Source organism: Geotrypetes seraphini, chromosome 15 (genome assembly GCF_902459505.1).
Source record: "Geotrypetes seraphini chromosome 15, aGeoSer1.1, whole genome shotgun sequence".
In the NCBI taxonomy this organism is placed as follows: Eukaryota; Metazoa; Chordata; class Amphibia; order Gymnophiona; family Dermophiidae; genus Geotrypetes; species Geotrypetes seraphini.
Window position 1 is genome coordinate 53,725,641 of NC_047098.1, and position 22,141 is coordinate 53,747,781.

Consider the following 22,141-nt stretch of genomic DNA (forward strand, 5'->3'; position numbering starts at 1 on the left):
ATCTGTCTCCTCCCCTTCCCTCCTTGCTCTGGTATCCTCTCCTTTCTCCTTCCTTTACTTTCTGGTCTTTCTTCTCAATTTATTTTCTACCTCTGTCTAGAGCAGGGGTGTCAAAGTCCCTCCTCGAGGGCTGCAATCCAGTCGGGTTTTCAGGATTTCCCCAATGAATATGCATGAGATCTATTTGCAAGCACTGCTTTCATTGTATGCTAATAGATCTCATGCATATTTATTGGGGAAATCCTAAAAACCTGACTGGATTGTGGCCCTCGAGGAGGGACTTTGACACCCCTGGTTTAGATTAAATCCTTTTTTACTATCCAGTCCTCAATTTCCCTCTTTTAATTGTGTCTACCTACAGCTTGCCAAAGCTTTCTCTCACCTCGTCCAGTATCTCACTAACTCAATCCAGCATGTGCCATTTCTATTCTCCCCACTTTCTTCCAGCATCTGCCCCCTCTCTCACTCCCCCCACTTACATCCAGCATCTGCCCCTCTCACCCCAACTTACATCTAGCGCCTGCACCCTCTCTCACTTCCCCCACTTCCAGCATCTGCCCCTTCTCTCACTTCCCCCCACTTATATCCATCATCTGCCCCCTCTCTCTCCCCCCACTTCCTTCCAGCACCTGCTCCCCTCTCTCTCCTTCCCACTTCCTTCCAGCATCTGCTCCCCTCTCTCTCCTTTCCACTTCCTTCCAGCATCTGCTCCTCTCTCTCTCCTTCCCACTTCCTTCCAGTATCTGCTCCCTTCTCTCTCCTCCCCACTTCCATCCAGCATCTGCTCCCCCTCTCCCTCCCCTCACTTCCATACAGAGTCTGCTCCCCCTCTCACTCCCCCATTCCAGTTCTCCTCCCCACTTCCTTCCAGCATCTGTTCCCCCCTCTCTCCTCTCCACTTCCATTCAACATCTGCTCTCCTCTCTCTCCACTTCTTTCCAGCATCTGCTCCCCCCTCTCTCTTCTCCCCACTTCCTTCCAGCATCTGCTCATCTCTCTCACTCCCCCCATTTCCATCCAGCATCTGCTCCTCTTTCTCATTCCCCCCCCCAACTTCCATCCAGCATTTGCCCTCCTCTTTCTTCACACAATAAACCTAAAGCACCATTCAACCTCTTCCCCTTGTCAGACCGTCTCCCTCCCTTCATGGAAGCTTTTCAAAATCAAAGTTTTCTTTCTCAGGGGGGCCCTAACGTGGCAGCTGTTCTCACTAGTATGTGGCTGCTCCGAAGCTTCTGCTCTGATGCAACTTCCTGTTTCCATCTGGGCAGATCGCATTGGAGGAAAAACTTTGGGGCATCTGCGTGCAACTAGTAAGAGCAGCTGCCACATCAGTGCAGAGAGAGAGAGAAAACGGTTATGAAAAGCACTGCAAAGGTGAGGGGAAGGGAGGGAAGTGGCCTGACAAGGGGAAGAGATGTCCAGACCGCGGGGTCCCCTGAAGCTGTGGGGCCCAGGTCAGCTGCCCTGTTTGCCCTCCACTAATGCCGGCTCTGCTTGTGGTTGAGCATGTGAGACCACCCAAAACCTACTGTACCATCATATAGGAGACACCTGCAGGCATAAGGGTTATTGTTGAGGTGTACAGTTGGGTCTGGTAGGTTTAGTAGGGCTCACCACACAATATATGGAGATTTAGTGGGATGTGTACCTGGGACTTTTTATGTGACTTTCACTGCAGTGCTCCCTGAGGTGCCCCACTGCTTTGTGAGATGTCTGTGTGTGACCAGTCTACTACAAATTCTGACCCCCCTCCTACATCCCAATGGCTTGTTTTGTGTTTTTTACTTTTGGCCATTTTTTTTTTTTTTAAATTCAAAAAGACAAGACGTATCTCTGAAAAATGGCCATTTTTGAAAAAACAAGAAATATTTTTTTGCATGTTTGGTACTGGATTTTTGTGCGTATTCTGCAAAACATCCAAATTTTAGGACGTCCTATTGAAAATGGCCTTCTAAAAAAAATAAGCTTAAGCAGTATAGCACAATAACTTTATACAATGCACATTTTTATGAATTTTGCCTTTCTTTACTCAGAAATGAGTTACCGGTACATGGTCAGTACAGGAGGAGAACAAAGGTTCAGTCAATTTGGCTTTCTTCTGTTTTGTTTTGCTGGGAGGGTGGGGGAAGGGCGTTATTAAGACTCCTTTACCCGAGTAAGCAGCAAAAGGATTTCTCCCATTATTTTGTTCACATGGATTTAAACAGTCCTCTTTGGGCATTGAATGTCAGTGAGGTCAGCTGTAGTGTCAGTAAAAGATCCCCCCTCATCTATTCTGAACACGTGTGCTGACTTGTCTAGCTTTCAGCCTATTTTTGTACTAGCGACTCCTCTGCCACAGTCCTTCCAGAGCTCAGTGGCTAGTCTGCTCTGTTTAAAGCGCAAGGTAATGATCACATCTGAAGCTCTTTAGCTCCTTGGCGGAGATTAATGAAATCATGCAGTGTTTACTGAACTGGGCACCTGCTAAAGCTCAGGTGAAGATGGAGAAGGATCAACCGGTGAAGCTTCAGCGGGTGAGGGCTTTGCTGTGTGTGGATGATGCAAAGGTAGGTGGCGCTGGGGATTTTAAAACCAAGTGCAGGTTTGTGAGGTGCTTTAAAGAGCAGTATGGCCTTTTGTAGCTGTAGATTTACTGGTAGAGCTGGAGTTTGAGGTGCTTTCTTCTTCAAGGGTCCCGCGGCAACAAGGGGGCATTCGTGGAAAATCAGGGGCGGGAAACTGCACAGTGACACTAGGAAGTTCTTCTTCACTGAAAGGGTGGTTGATCGCTGGAATAGTCTTCCACTTCAGGTTATTGAAGCCAGCATTGTGCCAGATTTTAAGGCCAGATGGGATAGACATGTGGGATCTATCCGCAAAGATAGATAGGGAGGGTCACTGGAGTGGGCAGACTTGATGGGCCGTGGCCCTTATCTGCCATCCATTTCTATGTTTCTATGTTTCCCAGGACCAACATTTCACTAGAGTGGATCCACTAAACCAGCTAATGGTTAGAGCAGTGACTGAGAACTAAACTAAACTAAAACTTGAATTTATAGACCGGGTCATCTTCATATAATAAAGCTCAACTCAGTTTACAATAAATTCAAAAGAAATAAAGAACAAACATACAATTTTGAAAATAACCAAGTTTTTAAATTTTTGCGAAAGGATTGAAGTGAACCTATTTCTCTTAACCTTAGAGGAATACCATTCCATATTTCTGTAAGTTTAAATGAATAAGTTTGCCAATAGAAGCAATACCTTTAAGTGATGGAAAAGAAGTCAGGGTTCAGATCCTCCTGGGGCTCTTTGTTTTATTAAAACTTGTTATACCGCTAATTCATATGTCTGGTCCAAGCGGTTTACAAATATACAATCAATATAAATCAACATAAAAAGAGCTCCATCTTTAAACAGGACTGACCTAAATCAGGTAAAAACCAAACATACAGAGCAACATTCACATTCAATGAGAAACCAAGGTGGCAAGGGAGCCCCTTCTGGTGATTCAGACAGGTCGTGACCTGTTTGGTCCGCCGCGAGAGCGGACTGCCGGGCAGGATGGACCTATGGTCTGAACCGGCGGAAGCACTGCTTATGTTCTTATGTTATTAAATTAGCACAGGATTGAATCATGTACTAATGTCAAATCACAGGACTGCTGATGACAGATGGCCCGAATATCCATTAGAAAATATGAATGAGCTCAAATTCAATCGAATCTTGCCCAAAGGCTTTGTGGAAGAAAAAAAAGTCTTCAACGTCATTTTAAAGGTGTTAAGTGTGATCTTGAGCAAGTCACTTGACTTAGACTGTGATCCCTCTGGGGACAGAGAAATTTCTACTGTACCTGAATGAACACTACTTTGATAGCTTTTGGACTTGGAGGTACAATATAAAAAACTAGTATTTTAGCCCGTTACATTAACGGGTGCTAGAATATATGTCTGTGTGTCTTTATTTCTGTCTCTCTCTCCTTCCCGCTGTCTGTCTCTCTCCCTGTCCCCCTTTGTCTGTCTGTCTTTCTGTGTCTCTCCCTGCCCCTGTGTCTTTCTTCTTTTCTTTCTATCTATCTGTCTCTCTCTCCCTCCTGCTGTCTTTCTCTCTCCCTGGCCCCCTTTGTCTGTCTGTCTTTCTGTGTCTCTCCCTGCCCCTGTGTCTTTCTTCTTTTCTTTCTATCTATCTGTCTCTATCTCCCTCCTGCTGTCTGTCTCTCTCCCTGGCCCCCTTTGTCTGTCTGTCTTTCTGTGTCTCTCCCTGCCCCTGTGGCTTTCTTTTTTCCTTCTATCTATCTATCTGTCTCTCTCCCTGCCTCCTATGCAGCACCATTTCTCTCCCAATACTTCCCTGTGTGTGTGCATGTGCCCAGGCTGTAAGTAATGGACAGGCTGATCGGGTTAAGTTGCATAGTTTTTTGAATCAGTAGGGATTGGTCATTCTGTAGCATGTGTTACATCCAGATCTTAAGGACTTCACTTATCATTCTTCTAAACAGTTGGCAGACATTTTTGGGGGAGGTTTCTATTCAAGCTGACACGTGGTGGGATTGTGTCTCCCTTTTTTTTAGTTTTATCCTGTGAGTCTCGGGTTTGAGGTCTTAGAAGTTGGCACTTAATTATTTTTACTGTAGCTTTTGTCCGCCGTGGCCTGCCGCCGCTGCGGCCGACATCCGCCGCCGACAGCCACCGCGGCCGACCTCCGCCTCGAGGGGGGGGGATTCTGGCGCATGCGCACTCCTACCTGCAGTGCCCTACAGCGCACGGAAAACGGAACACGCAGATGGGAGTGCGCATGCGCGAGTAGCCTTTTATTATATTAGATAATTACGGGTTGTTGCCAGATTTTAAGCCACTTACAGCCACAGACTAAATCAATACAAGGCTCCAGTGGTCACCCAGACGTTAACTGGGCACTGTCTAGTATTCAGACTGGGTGCGGGGATAGTTGAGCAGATAATGGCGCATATGCTCAAAACTCACCATGCCTTTAACTATCGATGCTAAACCAGTTTTAACATGTATTTCAGCGATTGATGCCCAAAATGGTAAGTCGCGGCCTTCTCTGTGGTTTGTAGCAGCCTCCGATAATCGTATGTAAATGGATTATAGTGAGCTCATCGATATTAAAATGAGCGCCCTGACCGATGCCCAGACGATGTACAAAATGAAGTGCTGACTTTAAATAATCTAAAATTATAAAAAGGATGGAGTCGGTCCAGAGGAAGGCTATTAAAATGGTATGTGGTCTTCATCATAAGGCGTATGGGGACAGACTTAAAGATCTCAATCGGTTTACTTTGGAGGAAAGGGGAGATATGATAGTCGTTTAAATACCTACATAATATAAATGTGCATTAGTCTAGTGTCTTTCATTTGAAAAAAAACTCTACAATGTGAGGGTATAGGATGAAGTTAAGAGGTGATAGGCTCCGGAGTAATCTAAGGGTGGAACAATGTGTGGAACAATCTTCCAGAAGAGATGGTGGAAACAGAGATTGTATCTGAATTCAAGAGGGCATGGGATAGGCATGTGGGATCTCTCAGAGAAAGAGAGAATGGTTACTGTGGATGGGCAGACTAGATGGGCCATATGGCCTTTATCTGCCGTCATGTTTCTATGAAGTTGTTTGAACGTCGATCACCATTTTCAGATCTGACAATTTACCAGCATCACAGCGACCCACAGGATGATTTTAGAGCATCTGGCTCAAAGTTAAGATAAAAAGACTTTCCTAATTTTTATCCACTTATTTAGCTGGTTAGAGGACTGAATATAACCACTAATCATTGGTTCTGGTTCTGCCTCTGAACTGCCCTGGCACTAATCTAATAATGCCTGGACTGACGCAGATAATGTTCAGTAGCGGTAACCGCTTAAGTGTTGGTGAATATTCAATACTACACTCTAAGGCCTGGATCCTATAAACTGCGTTGTTATTGGCTGCTGCCTTAAACATGGCTGACGATCTCGTATCAATCATGCAATGGCACAGTTTATAGAACTGCGGCTTCAGAAAAGGTAGGCACCGGAAATGTAGGCCAGGGTTTTCAAGGCCTATATTTTATAGGCCTACTTTTCACATGAATCGTACCTATAGTGGCATTAGGCATTGTAAAGCGCCTTTGTAGCCGATAAGCAGGCACCGTTTTTTAAAGCGTTAAGTTAGGCCCCTAACTTAAGGCGCCATTTATAGAATAAATAAATACACCTGATGATACAGAGATTCTTGTGCCTGGTTTGGATGTTGGATCTTTGTGGACTGAAAACCTGACAGGAAGTCATGGGTACTGTCCCCACATAGAAGGGAAAGTCCAAAAGTGACATCCTGTGGGTCTGATAAGTAACTCATACTATGCACTTTGGTCATAAACTGCTTACCAGTACTTGGAAATCTCCTTTACTATAAACTTTCCGTTTTTGCTCTTGGTGAACTCATAGTTAACAAATGGTGACAAAATTGTCCTGGTGCATCCGGTTATTTCTTTTTTGACATTTTATTTTCTGTTTGCCTACTCCTCACTCTTTCCAGTAGATACAGGATACCAGAGCAGCCTCTCCCATAGTAAGCAACTGTCTTAGGGGCAGTTCTTGGGTTTTTCTCTCTGGTTTTTAATTTCTGCCCTCAGGGAGAGGGGTGGCTTTTCCAGCTTTATTTGCGCTCACATTGGTGTGAATGAAGAATCTGTACTGTGCTTGCTGTAGCTTTGTTGCAATGTCAAAATTTACTGGTAACAAACTTTAACTATTGTCCTCGTGTTTAAGTGCGCCCCCTCCCTCCCCCCAATTCTGTATAGACTGCCCAAAATTGGCCATGGAGGTTTGGACACAGATTCTGGGATTGCATGTAAGCCAGTGGCATAGCCAGAAAGTCCGTTTTGGGTGGGCATCTCTTCCCTTCCCGTCCCACACCTCCAGCCTGTGCAAGTTTCAAGTTTCTTTATTTTTGATATACCATCTATCAAAACAAGTGTCTAAACGGTGTACAATATAAAAAGATTGAAGAAAACAATTAAAATAGGTAAATAAAAGCAATATTTTATCAAATATAAAAAATATTAGACGGATTCACATTGACATACATGGAACAAAAGGGAAGTTGGGGAGGGAAAGGGTTGTTTTTTTTTAAAATTACATCGAAGTAAAATTAGTAAAAAAAATAAATAAATAAAAAGGAAGGTAAATGGGGAGTGGTAAAACATTAGGCTGGAGCTCGCTTCAGAAGAAGCGTTTGGTGTTTCAAGGCTTCACAAGAGTTAAAGGTTTGAGAAGTGAAAACTGGTACTAGAGAGTAAAGGCGTCTTTAAAGAGAAAAGTTTGAAGCAGCAGCAGCTTCTCTCTTTCCCCTGCCCAACCTGTGCAGCCCCCCGCCCAGCTGCCTCTTTTTCCCTCCTTTCCCTACCCCCCCAGCATCTCACTTTCTCTCCCTTCCCACCTTCTCCCAGTCTGAGCAGCAGCCTCTCTCTTTCCCTCCCTTTCCCCCCTACCCCCAGCCTGTGCAGAAGCTTCTCTCATTCCCTCCCTTCCCATCCTCCTCCCCGAATACTAGTTTAGTGCAGATATTCCTGGCATGAAATAAATGCAGAATCTCTACCTATTATTGCTACTATTTATCATTTCTATAGTGCTGCAATGCGTACGCAGCACTGTATATCCAACATGTAATAGACATAGGGTTGCCAGATTTCCTCTTTAAAAAAATGACACCTGGCCCCGCCCCGTTCCGCCTCCAGCCACGACCCATTGCACCCCTGCCCTGCTCCCAGCCAAACCTCCTGTCTCCTTCCCCGAGGTCTAGAGAGCCTCATGGACGATGACGTGGTGTTGTTATGTACATGCGCGCTCACGTTTGACATCATCGCATTGACATCTGCACGTGCACAGAGGGCCTCCAGATGCAGCCCGAGCTCGGAGGCTTCTGAAACCCGGACAAACTGACGGGTTTCAGAAATTTCTCCGGGCACCTGGACCCTCCTCTAAAAAGAGGACTTGTCTGCGTTTTCCTTGGATATCTGGTCTCCTTAAATAGACAGTCCCTGCTCAGAAAAGCATACAATCTAATTAGGACAGACAAACAGAACAAATGTCTTCGGGAGTCCTGCAGTGGCAAGCAAACCTGAGGGTCCCCTTCCTTCTTTTTAAACTTCTGATGAAGCAGCAAATCCTACAGCAGATGTTTTCAGCTTGGCATGTACAGAAAGCTACACCCACACTGGCTTGAGGAGAGGGGAACAATTTTAACTGGAATTATATAGCAGCTATGTTTGCTGTGGGGAGTCACTATTTGTCTGTACATGTTGAAGAAACAAACCCCAAGCTAGCTCCCTGCCCTACTTGTGTATGCAGAGCCCTTTCGAAGCCGGGCAGGACAAGTGTTGTAACCTTCTCCTCCCTGCTTTGTGTTTAGGCTAAGAAACAGGTCTACTAAGCATTTCTTCCCTAAACAAAGGGAGAATAATTTTCAGAGTCATTTGCCTGGGCGATCTGTGATTTACCTGTACATTGATCTGTCTGGAAGTGGTCACCCTCAAAGCTAAGAAATGGTGCAGAAGTTCACAATGTATATATTTTCTAGCCCAGTGTTTCTCAGCCCCACTTTTAAAGGCACACTTAGCCAGCTGTGTCTTGCAAACTTTGGCAAGCTGCGGCACACTAAACGCCATTGGCCGCGGCTCGAGGCATCTGGAAGTGCACGGCCGTCGACGCGATGACGTTACAGAAATGCGTGACATCATCACGTCCACGCGTGCATGAAGGCCCTCTAACGGGGCCCTGAGCCGTCACTTGGGGGTGCTGGAAGGGAAGACGCGCAGAGAGAAGGAGAGGCACTGGTGCCGGCTAACTGCCTACAGGATGTGCCTTTTGCTGCGCGAGGCACGTCCTGTAGGCAGTCAGCCAGCACCTCTCTTCTATGGTGTTTTGTGGCACACCTGGAATCTCGGTGTGGTATACTGGTTTTCAGGATTGCCACAATAAATATACATGAGAGAAATGTTAAGTTCTTCTTTACCCAGCGTGTGGTGGACACCTGGAATGCGCTTCCAGAGGACGTAATAGGGCAGAGTACGGTATTGGGGTTTAAGAAAGGATTGGACAATTTTCTGCTGGAAAGGGGGATAGAAGGGTATAAATAGAGGATCACTGCACAGGTCCTGGACCTGTTGGGGCCGCCGCGTGAGCGGGCTGCTGGGCACGATGGACCTCAGGTCTGACCCAGCAGAGGCATTGCTTATGTTCTTATGTAGATTTGCATACAGTAGATCTCAGATGTATGCATATTCATTATGGTGTTCCTGAAAATGCAAATGAATAGATGTGTTTCCAGAATTGAGTTGAAAAGTCACATTTATTTATTTATTTAAAAAATTTTCTAACCTGCTTAATCCTAAGTGATTTACAAAAAGAGGCATCTCTAAGAGTGTATGTTTAGATTGAAGGCATCTATAAATGTGCAGTCATGGCTTTGCCCATATAGCCATATGGGTTCAGGCAGCGAGTATCAACCGGCATTCACTTCCGGGTCAGTTGCATTGAATCCCATGGCGGCCTGCAGCTCTAACACGGCTGACTGCAGCAGGCTGAGTATCAGTAGTTAAATCTTTATTCATCATCTTAAACAGAACCCAAAACATCAGCTTGCTTGATGGCAAATTATAAGAATTAAGCTGCCAAACTAAATTTTTTGCAATCAGATGCTCAAGAGTCTTCACCGCCTTATGTTAACTCGGGTCTGGTGAGCTGTGAGCAAAACTTGGTGGATTATATGTTAATTTAACATAAAGAAGATATCTGAATTAAATGTTAGGGGGGGGTACTGCATCCTTCTCCTAAATAAAGCGGAAGTAAATATCCTAGAAAGTTGTTTCTGTTTTTAATTTTCTTGTTTACTCCCATGCCAGCACTCAGGCACTCAGTGCTTGGAATTGTGCTGCTGTAGACAAAATGAAATTTATTCCTGAATCCCGACGCCCATGCTTGTACAAACATGCCAACTTTTTGTTTAAAAAAATATATATAAAATTCATGAAAAAGCAGCCCACAGATAATCACGATAATAGCAGAGGGATGTATTTCTCCAGGAGCATGGCTACTGTGTGAACGAGCTCATCCCCTTCCTGTGGACATTTACCTGAATGTGTTAAAAGGTAAAATGTATTTGAGATTCTTGTGGTTAAAAACGGGGTATTATTTAAAAATAAAAAAGCCACCTTGGAGGAGTTGTGATGGTGGTGTTTGATGGACGGCAGAGGCATTTTTGGGGGAAAGAACTATTAGTAGTTTCCGGTATGATGATCCAGAAAATCTACTGGTAGAAATCGAGGGTGTGGTTCTACACTCTGTATAGAAAACAACTGACGGGAGTGCAGATCTAAAAATTGCAGGCAGCAGTTATATTTGTGTAAAGCATGAGTGTCTTTCAGCTTTGCTTTCTGTCAGCGTGAATTTACCTGGCATTGGTATGGATTTTTGAACTAGTTGACAAGACCTGTGTAGACTTTTTTTTTTTTCCCCCAGCAGTGGCTTGAGAAGACTGCTCTCAGCTTTGTATCATGGAACTTGAGAAGAGGGATAAAGCCTGTTTCTATACTAAAATGTGGTTTTGTGGCCTCTGCATTCTGCTTTTGATTTAAAGTGAAGCTGAATTTTTGGTGTTCCCCTCTCTTATGCATGCACCGACACTACACACGGATTTTATAAATAGGGGAATGCTGTACTGAGACCAGTGACAATTATTTCTCTCAAAATGAATTAGGAGTTGAATCTAGACAAGCCAAAATGGAAATCTAGGAGCATGAGAAAATGACAGAAAACTCCTACCAGCAGCTGTGTTGTATCTGTGCTTGTTGGTTCTACATAGCAACCCTGGACCTATGGATTGACTATTGCAGATCAGCATAAGGGTGTCGAGGCATAGGCCATTCCTTTTTTCCCCCAGTGATGCTGTTTGTTCTGTGCTGTTGGAACAGGTCGGTGATCTTTAGTATAACGGTTGATCATTGCCAGTGAATACTTCACCTAATGAATGATGCTGTCATTAGTGTGTGTGTCGGTGGGGAGGGGAGGGGGTTTATGAATAGGTGCAGGGATGACTTGGAGTAAGTGAGGGCACCATGCACTACAGGATTTCTCCACCTGATGCTTCATTCACTCATAATATTCCAAGAGCTAAGGAGTAGGGAGAAAAAGAAGGGTATATGTTAAGTAGGGGGGGGGGGGGGGGAGAAAGAGTGAAAGAGGAAGACTCTGACTAATAAAGGAAAGAGTATAATGCTGTAAGGGAGAAGGGGGCACCAATCCTACACCCCCCTCCCTTTACAAAATCATGAAAGCAGTTTTTAGCGCTGGCTGATATGCTGAATGCTGCGCGCTACTCCGACTCCTTTGGGAACTCTGAGTGGCTGAGCAGCGCAGTAGCTAGCGGTTAAAATAGCTTTTGCAATTTTTGTAAAAAGGTAGGGGGGGAGAGGTAATTTTCAATTAGCCTAGAGCAGGGGTGTCAAAGTCACTGCTTTTATTGTATGCTAATAGATCTCATGCATATTCATTGGGGAAACCCTGAAAACCCGACTGGATTGTGGCCCTCGAGGAGGGACTGTGACACCTCTGGCCTAGAGGAACTGGAAGGTATGCAAGCTTTGTCTTTTGTTTTTGGATGTTGTATTTGTATTTGTTGAACATTTGAAAGTGGCCTCTAAGAGAATAATGAAAAAGTCATGGTTCATTGACAATTGAATTTTCTAGTGCACTGATGGTGCTATTGGACAAGGTGGATTTGATTTAAATCACTACTCAGAAAGACTTGATTTAAAGCATTGTTTTCTACAGAAAGACTTGTTCTTGCTGGTATAATCTTAATATTTACAACCAGATGAAGGTTTCATTTTTTGAAAAATAACTTTTTGGATTAGTTTTACAGTTATATAAAAAAAATTTACCGATTTGATTATACTATTAGAAATACATAGATAAATAATTATGAAATTATTGCAAGGTGAACTATGTCCAGTTTAATTGGTTAATCAATCATATTTGTACAACTTTTCTGCTGCATTTTATTGACAGGAGAACAAATAACCATTACCTTAATAATAATATAAATAGTTTTATTTAACCAAAACAATAACATTATAGCATATGTATTCTTGTATTTTTTTTTAAACATTCATGCAAAACCAAGCATTTGATAATATCTTCTAGATAGAAAAATTGTCCATCACATTATGAATGGATTAATGGAATTCATTTACAAAAAAATATAAACATTAAGAACATAAGAAGTTGCCTCCACTGGGTCAGACCGAGGTCCATCTCGCCCAGCGGTCCGCTCCCGCGGCGGCCCATCAGGTCTGCGACCTGTGAAGTGGTTTCTGACCACTTCTATAACCTACCTCAAGTTCTATCTGTACCCCTCTATCCCTTTATCCTCCAGGAACCTATCCAAACCCTTCTTGAACCCCTGTACAGAGTTCTGGCCTATCACTTCCTGCGGAAGCGCGTTCCATGTGTCCACCACCCTCTGCGTAAAAAAGAACTTTCTAGCATTTGTTCTAAACCAGGCCCCTTTCAATTTCTCCGAGTGACCCCTAGTGCTTGTGGCTCCCCTCAGTTTGAAGAATCTGTCCTTATTTACTCTCTCTATGCCCTTAAGGATTTTGAAGGATTTTGAATATATAGCCTCATGCTGCATACATAAAAACTAATTTCACGATGAATAACTTTTGGACTACTGTATAATGTATCTTAAATAGAAAACTATCTTTAGATAGATTTTTCCTTAACAAAAGCATTTTATTTAAAAAAAAAAAAATTTCATTTCTTTTAAATCATTGATTTTTATCCACCTTGCTATTAGATCACATACATCAAATGCTGGATAGTGGCCAGTGGAGTGTCTTTGCTGTTACATGTGTCCCTGACATTTGAATGTTAGTGCAATGTGTCTTCAAGGTGGTTTTGGTCGTGAGGTACTGCAGTGGTTTGAGAGTTGTATTTGATTGGCAAAACTTAGGGCTCCTTTTACAAAGGTGCACTACGCGTTTTACCGCACGCACCGGATTAGCATGCGCTATGCAAAATTCTACCGCCTGCTCAAAAGGAGGTGGTAGCGGCTGGCGCACGCGGCATTGTAGTGCACGCTATTCCTCGTGTTACCTTTGTAAAAGGAGCCCTTAGGTGGTGAGAGTGAGGAAGGTATCCTCTAGATTGTGGCCCTTGGCTCAAGAGTGTGCCTCAGGGATCAAGTCTGTCCCCTTATTTGTTCAACCTGTCTCTCCTGCCATGTGTAAGGCTGGACTGCACTTTTTTTGTGTGTGTTTGCCAATGTGCGGAGGTTGATCCTGATGTCCCAGGATTTGGACCAGATAGACCTGAGTTTGTGGACGATTACTGGTTCTGTGCTAGGTGGTTGGAACTACATGTTGTGAAGACAGGTTTGTGATTATCTAACAAGCCCCCCCCTACCCCTTTACAAAACTGTGAAAGCATATTTTTAGCACAGGCCGGCGGTTTTGTTAAAAAAAAAAAAAAAAAAAAGGGGGGGGATAGGTGAGGGAGTTTCCTCCCTTCCTGGGAAATGGATTTGATTTCGCCCTTAAGTGGTCCTGCTGTGATTTGGGGTCTGGTTGGATTTGCTTTTGCATTTAAAGGATAATAACTCTAGATTGGTGTGGGGGTACTTTTTTGGTTCTGCAACCTATCCGTCAATTATGGCCCTACTGTATTTCTCTGAGCAAAATCTGGCACTGGTTACGAGGGTGCTAGTAATGCTGCAGTTGGATTATTGCAGGGGTGTCCAATGTCGGTCCTCGAGGGCCGCAATCCAGTCGGGTTTTCAGGATTTCCCCAATGAATATGCATGAGATCTATTAGCATACAATGAAAGCAGTGCGTGCAAATAGACCTCATGTATATTCATTGGGGAAATCCTAAAAATCCGACTGGACTGCGGCCCTCGAGGACCGACATTGGACACCCCTGGATTATTGTAACTCTGTTTTCATGGGGCTGCCACAGAAGAACGCACAGCAGTTGCAAATGGTGCAGAATACAGCGGCAAATGGTGCAGAATACAACGGCAAAATTGTTTTGCTTTTCATTATTAATTGTATTTCAAACCCTTATCTTACCCTATGTAATGAGTATAATGTATTATGTATTAGTTTTCCACCCAATGTTATTATTTAAAGTCTGTACTGTATTGTCCCTATTTGACTATATTTTAATATGTTCATCGCTTAGAATTTGATTAAGCGATCAATCAAGAAAAATAATAAACTTGAAACTTGATTAAGGGGCTTAGGAATTCAGATCATGTCTTGAGAGCCTTGAGTCAACTTCATTGGCTCTTTACTTTGGTATTCAAGGTGTCAAATGACCTCACAGCGAGCTAATTGACAGTCATGCCGAGTCATAATTTATTTATTTATTTCTTCCATTTGTGTGTCGCACGTACCTATGCAAGCTCTAGGCGACATTGCAGAGGAAGGGGTTAGAAGACGGTAGGGAGGACTATGGAGGGCAGGAAGTAGTGGAGAGGAGAGAAGTATGTAGAATATTTCATAGATAGGAGCACCATCTATGTAAATGATATCTAAATGAATTAAAGTAATATGTAAATATGTAATCATGCCCCAGAAAGAACCCTATGCTCGCTTCCAGGGTGATGGCAAGTATATGCATCAAGCGCCAGATTCTGTAAAGGATGTCTAAATATTAGGTGCCGTTTAGACATCCAGCAGTAGAATGCTGTGCACGATTCTATAATGCATAGATGAACTATAGAGAATTGCGCTCAGCAGTTCTGAGCATATCTAAGCGCATCTATATTGTTAGAAGTCCTTTGCAGAATTGCCTTTTAGGTGTTGCCTAGACGTCTATAACGTTATCGTGTGTTAACGCTATGATGTAATTAGAATGGCAATTTTCTGCCTTTTTTTTGGGGGGGGGGTTTAACATTAAAATTGTATACAGTAAAATGCTGGCACCCTATTATATTTTCTTTATTTTTTAATTATTTATATACCACTTATATCCTATGTGGTATTTAAATTTGGCTCCTTTATCATATTTCTTTTCTGTTCAGTTGCTCAGGGTCACAAGGAGCAGTGGGGGATTTGAACCAACGTCGTCAGGGTGCTAAGGCTGTAGCTCTAACCTCTGCACCACACACACGTTCAGATTGTAAACCGTACGTCAGTTCCAAAGCCAAGCTTATATCCTCTTGATTTACAAGCAGTGATTTCTCTAGAATAAATATCAAACATGTACCGTCAGTACTTGTCCAGTTCCTCTTTTGGCCTCTATGTTCCTCAATCAAAGCACATGAAAAAAATAAAAATATATATATATTGCATAGTAAATCTTCTATTTTTGGTGGAAAATCAGGTCTACTTTTGAGCATGAGTTGAATGCTAGATAGGCTTGAGTTGGGTAGACGCAACTTAGGCGTCACTTAGGCGTGCTTGAGGCCTCCACATATAGGTGAATATGACTTCTATTTTTGGAGGGTATAGAGGACCCCAGTTTGATTTTAAGGTCAAAAGATGTTTAATAATGAAAAAATGTACCCGAAAAGGGGGCACATCTTATGGAGCGAATACACCTCCCCTGGTACCTTTTTTAACTGGCAGTGGGCCTTTCTGACCTTCCTGGGGATTTGAACCCACCACCTACTGAGCCACAGGAGATTTCTTTTAGGCAGGGGTTCCTGTATTGTGAGATGATACCTTAGGAGATCATAGCCATCTCAGGGGAAAAATAAGTTTCCCTCTGCATTCTGGAAACGACAGAGTGCAAATGGAAAAGGCCACAACCCATACTCTCTCATGAGACCAAAAAGAAGCTGTTAGGGTACTGGGGGAGAGGAGGGGGGGTTGTGTGATTTGATCCCATTACTGGTAGAAGATGTAAGAAGTACCTTTAACCACCGAGCCACAGGAGCTTTTGTTTAGGCAGGAGTTCCTATTATTTTTAGTGACATTCTGCCATCTAGGTGCATATTGATGATGTCACAATGATGTCAAGATTGTGTGTCTGAGTAGGGATTCTCTTCTTATTTTCTTAGCCTTTTGGGAATGAGGTTTAGCATGCTATATATACTGTATTTCATGTGCTTTACTTGAGTAATGCATTTTTAAACATCTTTTTCTGTTATTATCAAAGAGGAGTCCTCTTTATCACCAGAAATAGAAGGTTTAGTATGCAATATATATATATATTTTTCTTGTGCTTTGGTTAAGTAATGCATTATTAAACATCTTTTGACCTTAACATCACACTGGAGTCCTCTATACCCCCAAAAATAAAGCCCCATTCACCTATATGCAGATGCCTCCGGCGTGCCTAAGTGCCGCCTAAGTTTTGTTTACCTAACTTGCCCCTACCTAGCGCCCAACTCACGCTTAAAAGGTAGACCTGCTTTTGTAACACCTACATTTTAGGCGTTAGGTATATATGTTAAAACGCTGAGCGGCATCTGATTCTGTAAATGGACATCTATTTTGAAGCTACGCCCATGCCTATCTCATTAGGCACAGCTTTTTCCGATGGGCATCCACGAAATTGTGGATGCCTATTTTTTTTAATCGCGTCCAGCCTTTGGACATCTAACTTCCAATTATTGCTTGTTAAAGTTAATTGGGCTTATTATCCACTTTTTTGGGCGCCTAAAGATGATGGACGTCCACATTGTGGGCGCCTAAAGTTAGACATCCTTTACAGAATCTGCCCCCAAATGTACAGTTATAAGAGAGACACATCACCGGGATAGATCTTTTTTGTTCAGGGACAGTTGAACTGCTGTGATGCTGTTTGTGCTCGTTTTCTTCATCACACAGGGCAGCATCAGATGGTTCATAGTCAGTGGCGCGCAAGACACCAGCGCGCCGACAATCCAGCGCTGACAATTTGGCGCAAGAAAGAAGCGTGCCGCCGAAAAACTTATTTTTAAAGAGCTCCGGGGGGTGTGGGGGGAACCCCCCCCCCACTGTAATGCATAGTGTTCGCACTGCTGTTGGGGGGGGGGGGGGTTGGAACCCTCCATTATAGAGAAAACAGAACTTTTTCTGATTTTTTTTTCAGGGAAAGTTCCGTTTTCTCTATAATGTGGGGGGTTGCACCCCCCCCCAATGGCAGCACGAACACTATGCATTAAAGTGGGGGCATTCCCCCCCCCACACCCCCTGTCGGGGCTCTTTAAAAATAAGTTTTCCAGCGGCGCGCTTCTGTCTTGCGCCAAATTGTCAGCGCTGGATTGTCGGCGCACTGGTGTCTGGTGCGCGATTATCCCGTCACCGCATCAGATACAGTGGTATAAGTGTGAGTCAATAAATAAACACGATAGCGTAGCCTCCCTTCTCTAAGGACTATGACTCTGCGGCATCCTCAGTCCAGCATGGCTCAAGAAGCAGATGTGAGACTCTGGAATTCATCTCTGTTCTACTCCCATTTCCCACAAACCAGTAGCCCGTAGGAGTTAGTCCAACACAGCGAGCCATTTACTAATAGTTAACATGTTAATATTAAGATACCAGTGGCGTAGTGAGGGAGGTTAGCGCCCGGGGCAGTGGCGCTCTGTATCGCTGCACTGTGCACCCCCTCAACTCTTCCTGGCCGCATGAGCACCCCCCCACTCTTTCCGCCGCTTGATTCCTCCCCTCCCCCCATACCTCTTGAAATGTTCACCGGCACGAGCAGCATCTTCCACCTGCTGCTCGCGCCGCCCATGACATCTGTAGCCTTAAGAAAAGCAAGCTGGAACTGGCCAGCCTGTTAAGTGCCTGTTGTGAATAAGCGACCTTGTAGGATTAACATATTAACCCTGAGCAGGGGGGAGTAACATGGAAACAAAATCTTATTGGGCCAAGTGCCAAGGAATTAGGCTGCCAAGGTTTATATAAAGTCCACACATGTTCAGCACCTGAGTGGTCCTATGAAAACAGGTTCTTGTTTTCCCCGGGATTAGTTTCCTTTAGGCGCGTGTCTAGGGGGGGGGACTGGCAAGGAGCTCACAAAGTCCTGCTAAGCTCTTCCTACCCCAAGCCTCCTGTTACTCTTCAGCAGAACAATGAAGCTGCTGATGTGGTTTGTACTAATTTACATTTTGACCTTTCTAGCCCTTTGTTTTTCCTGTTAACTTGCTGCTTGGGTGATTCTGTTGAGTTAGTGCATGCTACAAGTGGCAGCAACTCTGGTAGTGGAGAAGAAAGGCCAGTGCCAGGCAGACTTCTATGGTCTGTGTCCCGAGAACGGCAAAGGCAGATCAGGATCAAGTATTTTATACTACGTTCATATCATTCTGTGAGTGTGGGTGCAGTGTGCCTCATATCTCAATGGGAGAGGGCAGGTCACCTTAAAATTTGCATTTAATGGGTAGAAAGTTGTTAGTTAACAACATTGCTGAATTGCTGCCTTAAGATAACATAGGGCTAGATTCACTAAGCAAACCGATCGTGTACCGATCGGTTTGCGACCCAATTTCCCTCCGACCCGATTCACTAACCTGGTGGCCAATCATCCTCCAATCCGATCCGTGCATGCAAATGAGGAGAAACAGCTTGCAAAGCTGGAAGGACACGATTCGCTACACTTTTTTTCTGGCACACTGACTGGCTGGCCGATCAAAAAACAAGCAACTGGTGAGGGCCCTGCTCTCTGCCCCGATTCTCCTGCTCTGGCTGCCCTGCTCTCTGTCCTGCTCCACTGCACAGGCCAAGCTTGTCATGCCCTGCTCTTGCCGCCCCGACTCTCCAGCTCTCTGCTGCCCTTCCCCGCAGTGCGAGCCCGTGGTTGTAACCCACGGGTTGAAAGCGGGGCTGCACTGTGGGGAAGGCGGCAGAGAGCAGGAGAGCCAGGGCAGGTTTGAATCATGGGCTCACTGAAGTCGGGGCAGCAATTGCAGGAGAGTCAAACTGTTCTTTTTGCTGGAATTTGTACGTGGGCAGACCTGCACGGGAGGGTGTGCCGGACCGAACAGTGGGAAACACAACCCGGGGGAAGAGAACAGCAACATCGAAGCAAAAAAAGAAAAGTTGCTACGGGGTAAATGCATGCACAGTAGATGGTCTGCGCATGTGTCGGGATCGCTACACAGCGATCCGTGCTGTTGGATGGGGGCATGCCTACGATAGCCCCCATTTGCATATTCTTCTTCCTGAATCGATCGGCCCTTCCCAAATCGGACAGGTTAGTGAATCGGGCCCATAGACTGTAAAATCCACCTGATATTGTCCTAGGTTCCAAATGCTGAAGTTGACGTCCAAGCTCACTCCAGCCTATCCAACCATCCTGTTTACAGGATAACTACCGTAAAGTCTGGCCAGTATCATCCTCATGTTCCAAGTTAGTGGAGTTTCCATTGTTGCCATCCCCAGCCCATCCTACACCAAATCACCCCATATGGGACACAGATTTGGTGTAGGATAGGCTGGGTATCTGATCTCTTTGCTCTTTGAATTTTATTAAAAAGTGGTGCTACCACTTTAAATCTCTTTCAGAGGTGCTGCTTCAGGTCAGGTGCATCTGAGTAAGGCTGGTTTGGTGATGTGGCTTCAGATTCGGAATCTTCTTCCATTTATGTTTCTCTCTATGTTGATGAAACTAGTAGAAATAAAAAGTTGTGCTTTGTTAGGATGGTTCTTGTTACAATAGGCAGGGTATCAGTTTGGGATGTAGTGCATTACATTATTAGAAAACACATTTAGGCAAAATACAAGGGTAAATCAAAAAGTAAAGGCAAAATACAATGGCTTTAATAGAAGTAACTATGAGCAATTAAACAAATCACTTTTCCACATAGTCTCCATGCAAAACGACACATTTGTTGTATCATTCATTCAACTAGCTTTGGCATTCCTGCAGAGTGCATAAGAACATAAGAAGTTGCCTCCACTGGGTCAGACCAGAGGTCCATCGCGCCCAGTGGTCTGCTCCCGCGGCGGCCCATCAGGTCTATGACCTGTGAAGTGGTTCCTGACCATTTCTATAACCTACCTCTGCTTCTATCTGTACCCCTGACTGTACCCCTGACTGCTTCTGAAGCCAGGTGAGCACTGCTTCCTTTACTTCTTCATGCTTTGTCTTTTGCTCTCCGGGTTGCAGTGATGCACCCAAGTCTCGTCGCCTGTGACAGTTCTCTCCAGAATTTAGACAAATAACTTCTAAATTTAGACAAAGAACTTCTTTTTAGCATGGAATATAAGTTCCAGAAATCATATTTTTCGTTTACATACATTTCTGAATATACATAAAATTTTATAACATAGCCAAAAACTTCAAATGCAAAACCACTTATTTGTTTCAGGAGAAACCGCATTTGAAGTGCTACACACTTCATGGCCCTTATCAGCACAAAAGGAAAAGTACTCTCCTCTCATGCTGTGAACAACTGACAGTTTAAACTTCACTGATACATTTGGACAGACAGAACTCATAAAGAACCCAGAATAGACATATAAAGGATGGGGATTTTGAATGTCATGCACACAAAAAAACCCCACACATACATGCAGATAAAGGTCTATGCAAAAAGCAATCTCTGTACTTTTGTACAAGTTTAATCTCATATCTCTTTCTGATAGGCTTCCAGCTACAGGAGCCCTTTTAATCAGGTCAGAATTCATGCACATACGTTTTCTCTAAAATACTTTCAACATATGTGTACATTCTTGATTTCACTGCCTGCTCTGAGCAGCTAGAAACACATAACAGTCATTAACAAGCCTAGCAGGCAAAAATCCAACAGATATTTATTACCCCTCCTCCATCTTCCTTTACAAATACAGCACAATAGAAATATAGCCAGTTCTAACCAATTCCCTGACTCCTGAAATGTTCAACCTACACCGTTTTTTTTTTTTTGTTGTTGTTTTTCAGGATGCATCGGAAGTACATCTTGACTCAGGGCTCATGCTGAGCCTGTAAATACAAACAGCTTACATCTATTGTCTAACTTCAGATCTACAGATTCAGTTTCGTTTATCAAAAGACAGAGACAGTTCCTAGAATCCTTCCCCCACAACTTTTCAGCGACAGATCAAGTGGCTTACTAGGCAGGAGACGAGAGACAGGATAGGGATGATCAGTCCCCACTTACCAGATGGTGGCCACTCCAGGACAGAATTAAACTGATACAGATTCTTGTACTTTAAACTGAGACTAGATAAGTCAGTTGAAGCGGTCCAACGTCCTGAGGTCTGCCAACCCCCCAAAAGGAAGGCAGCCGGCTAAGCAGACACATCAGCCGTAGGACCAGAAACAAGTGACCAATCGAGTAACCAGTGGTCAAGAGACCTTCAAGTCCCTGTTCGGGCGCCAAATGAAAGGTCACTTGGACACACAAAGTCAGAGGCATGAAGAAAGTACAAGAGTTTTATTCACAGCATGCATGCATGCTGGACCCCTGAGCTCCAAGCTGGCTCAGAAGTGCCGAAACCAGGAAGTTACAGAGATATTTATTCATTTTTCTGGCTATACAACTGAATTCTAGAAAAAGCTTTTCACGTGTTACTTTTCTTAACACTCATTGGTTCTAAGCTCACACTAGCAGGTCACTAGCAGGACATTTACCTAACTCTTACAGTTAAATGTACAGAAGGGCAGGGTACATCATGGCTCAAACTCTTATCTATTTAGCTTACAATGTGGTAAGGTAGGGACATACATTTTAGGCAGATTAAGTCAATAGATTGTCAGCTATGTAGGCCAGAGCAATATTTTAAACAACAGTTAACCATTTCATGACCCTACATTTTCAAATCCCCCTCCCACCTTATGTGCTTTTCTGTCTTTCTCTCCTTCCACCCCCCCCCCATCCCAGAGGGATTTGCAAGACCTCTCTCTCCAGCTCCCGACTCCCTATCTACTTCCTCCTTGGCTGCTGCATTGAAACTTCAGGCAGCCAGCAGTGGCAACAAGGTGAGCCTGCTTTTGTCAGCATGCCCTGAAAGTTGCTTCTCTGCAGCGACTTCCTGTTGCTTTGTAGGTGGGACCTGCAGAGAGGCAGCTTCTGGGGCAAGCCAGCAGCAGCAAGCTCACCTCATTGCCACTGCTGGCTGCTCAAAGACTGAACTACAGCGGGAGAGGAGGTAGGTGGGGGAGTCGGAACAGCCAGCCCAGATAGACTCCCCCATTTTTAAAAATCTATCTGGATACCTGGACA

At 44.2% G+C, this 22,141-nt stretch overlaps 1 protein-coding gene across 5 annotated transcripts in view; it reads left to right on the forward strand.

Moving 5' to 3' along the window:
* The window catches only part of KSR1 (kinase suppressor of ras 1), a 256,106-nt gene that overhangs the window by 137,144 nt on the left and 96,821 nt on the right, over positions 1 to 22,141 (forward strand). The window contains exon 1 of one of the 5 annotated variants that reach the window (XM_033922278.1): positions 2,451 to 2,552. The exons of the other annotated variants lie outside the window; for them this stretch is intronic. Coding sequence (XP_033778169.1) covers positions 2,487 to 2,552 — 66 coding nt within the window. The 5' untranslated portion in view covers positions 2,451 to 2,486. Of the gene's footprint in view, positions 1 to 2,450; positions 2,553 to 22,141 lie in introns of those variants that run through there. 5 annotated transcript variants of the gene reach the window in all.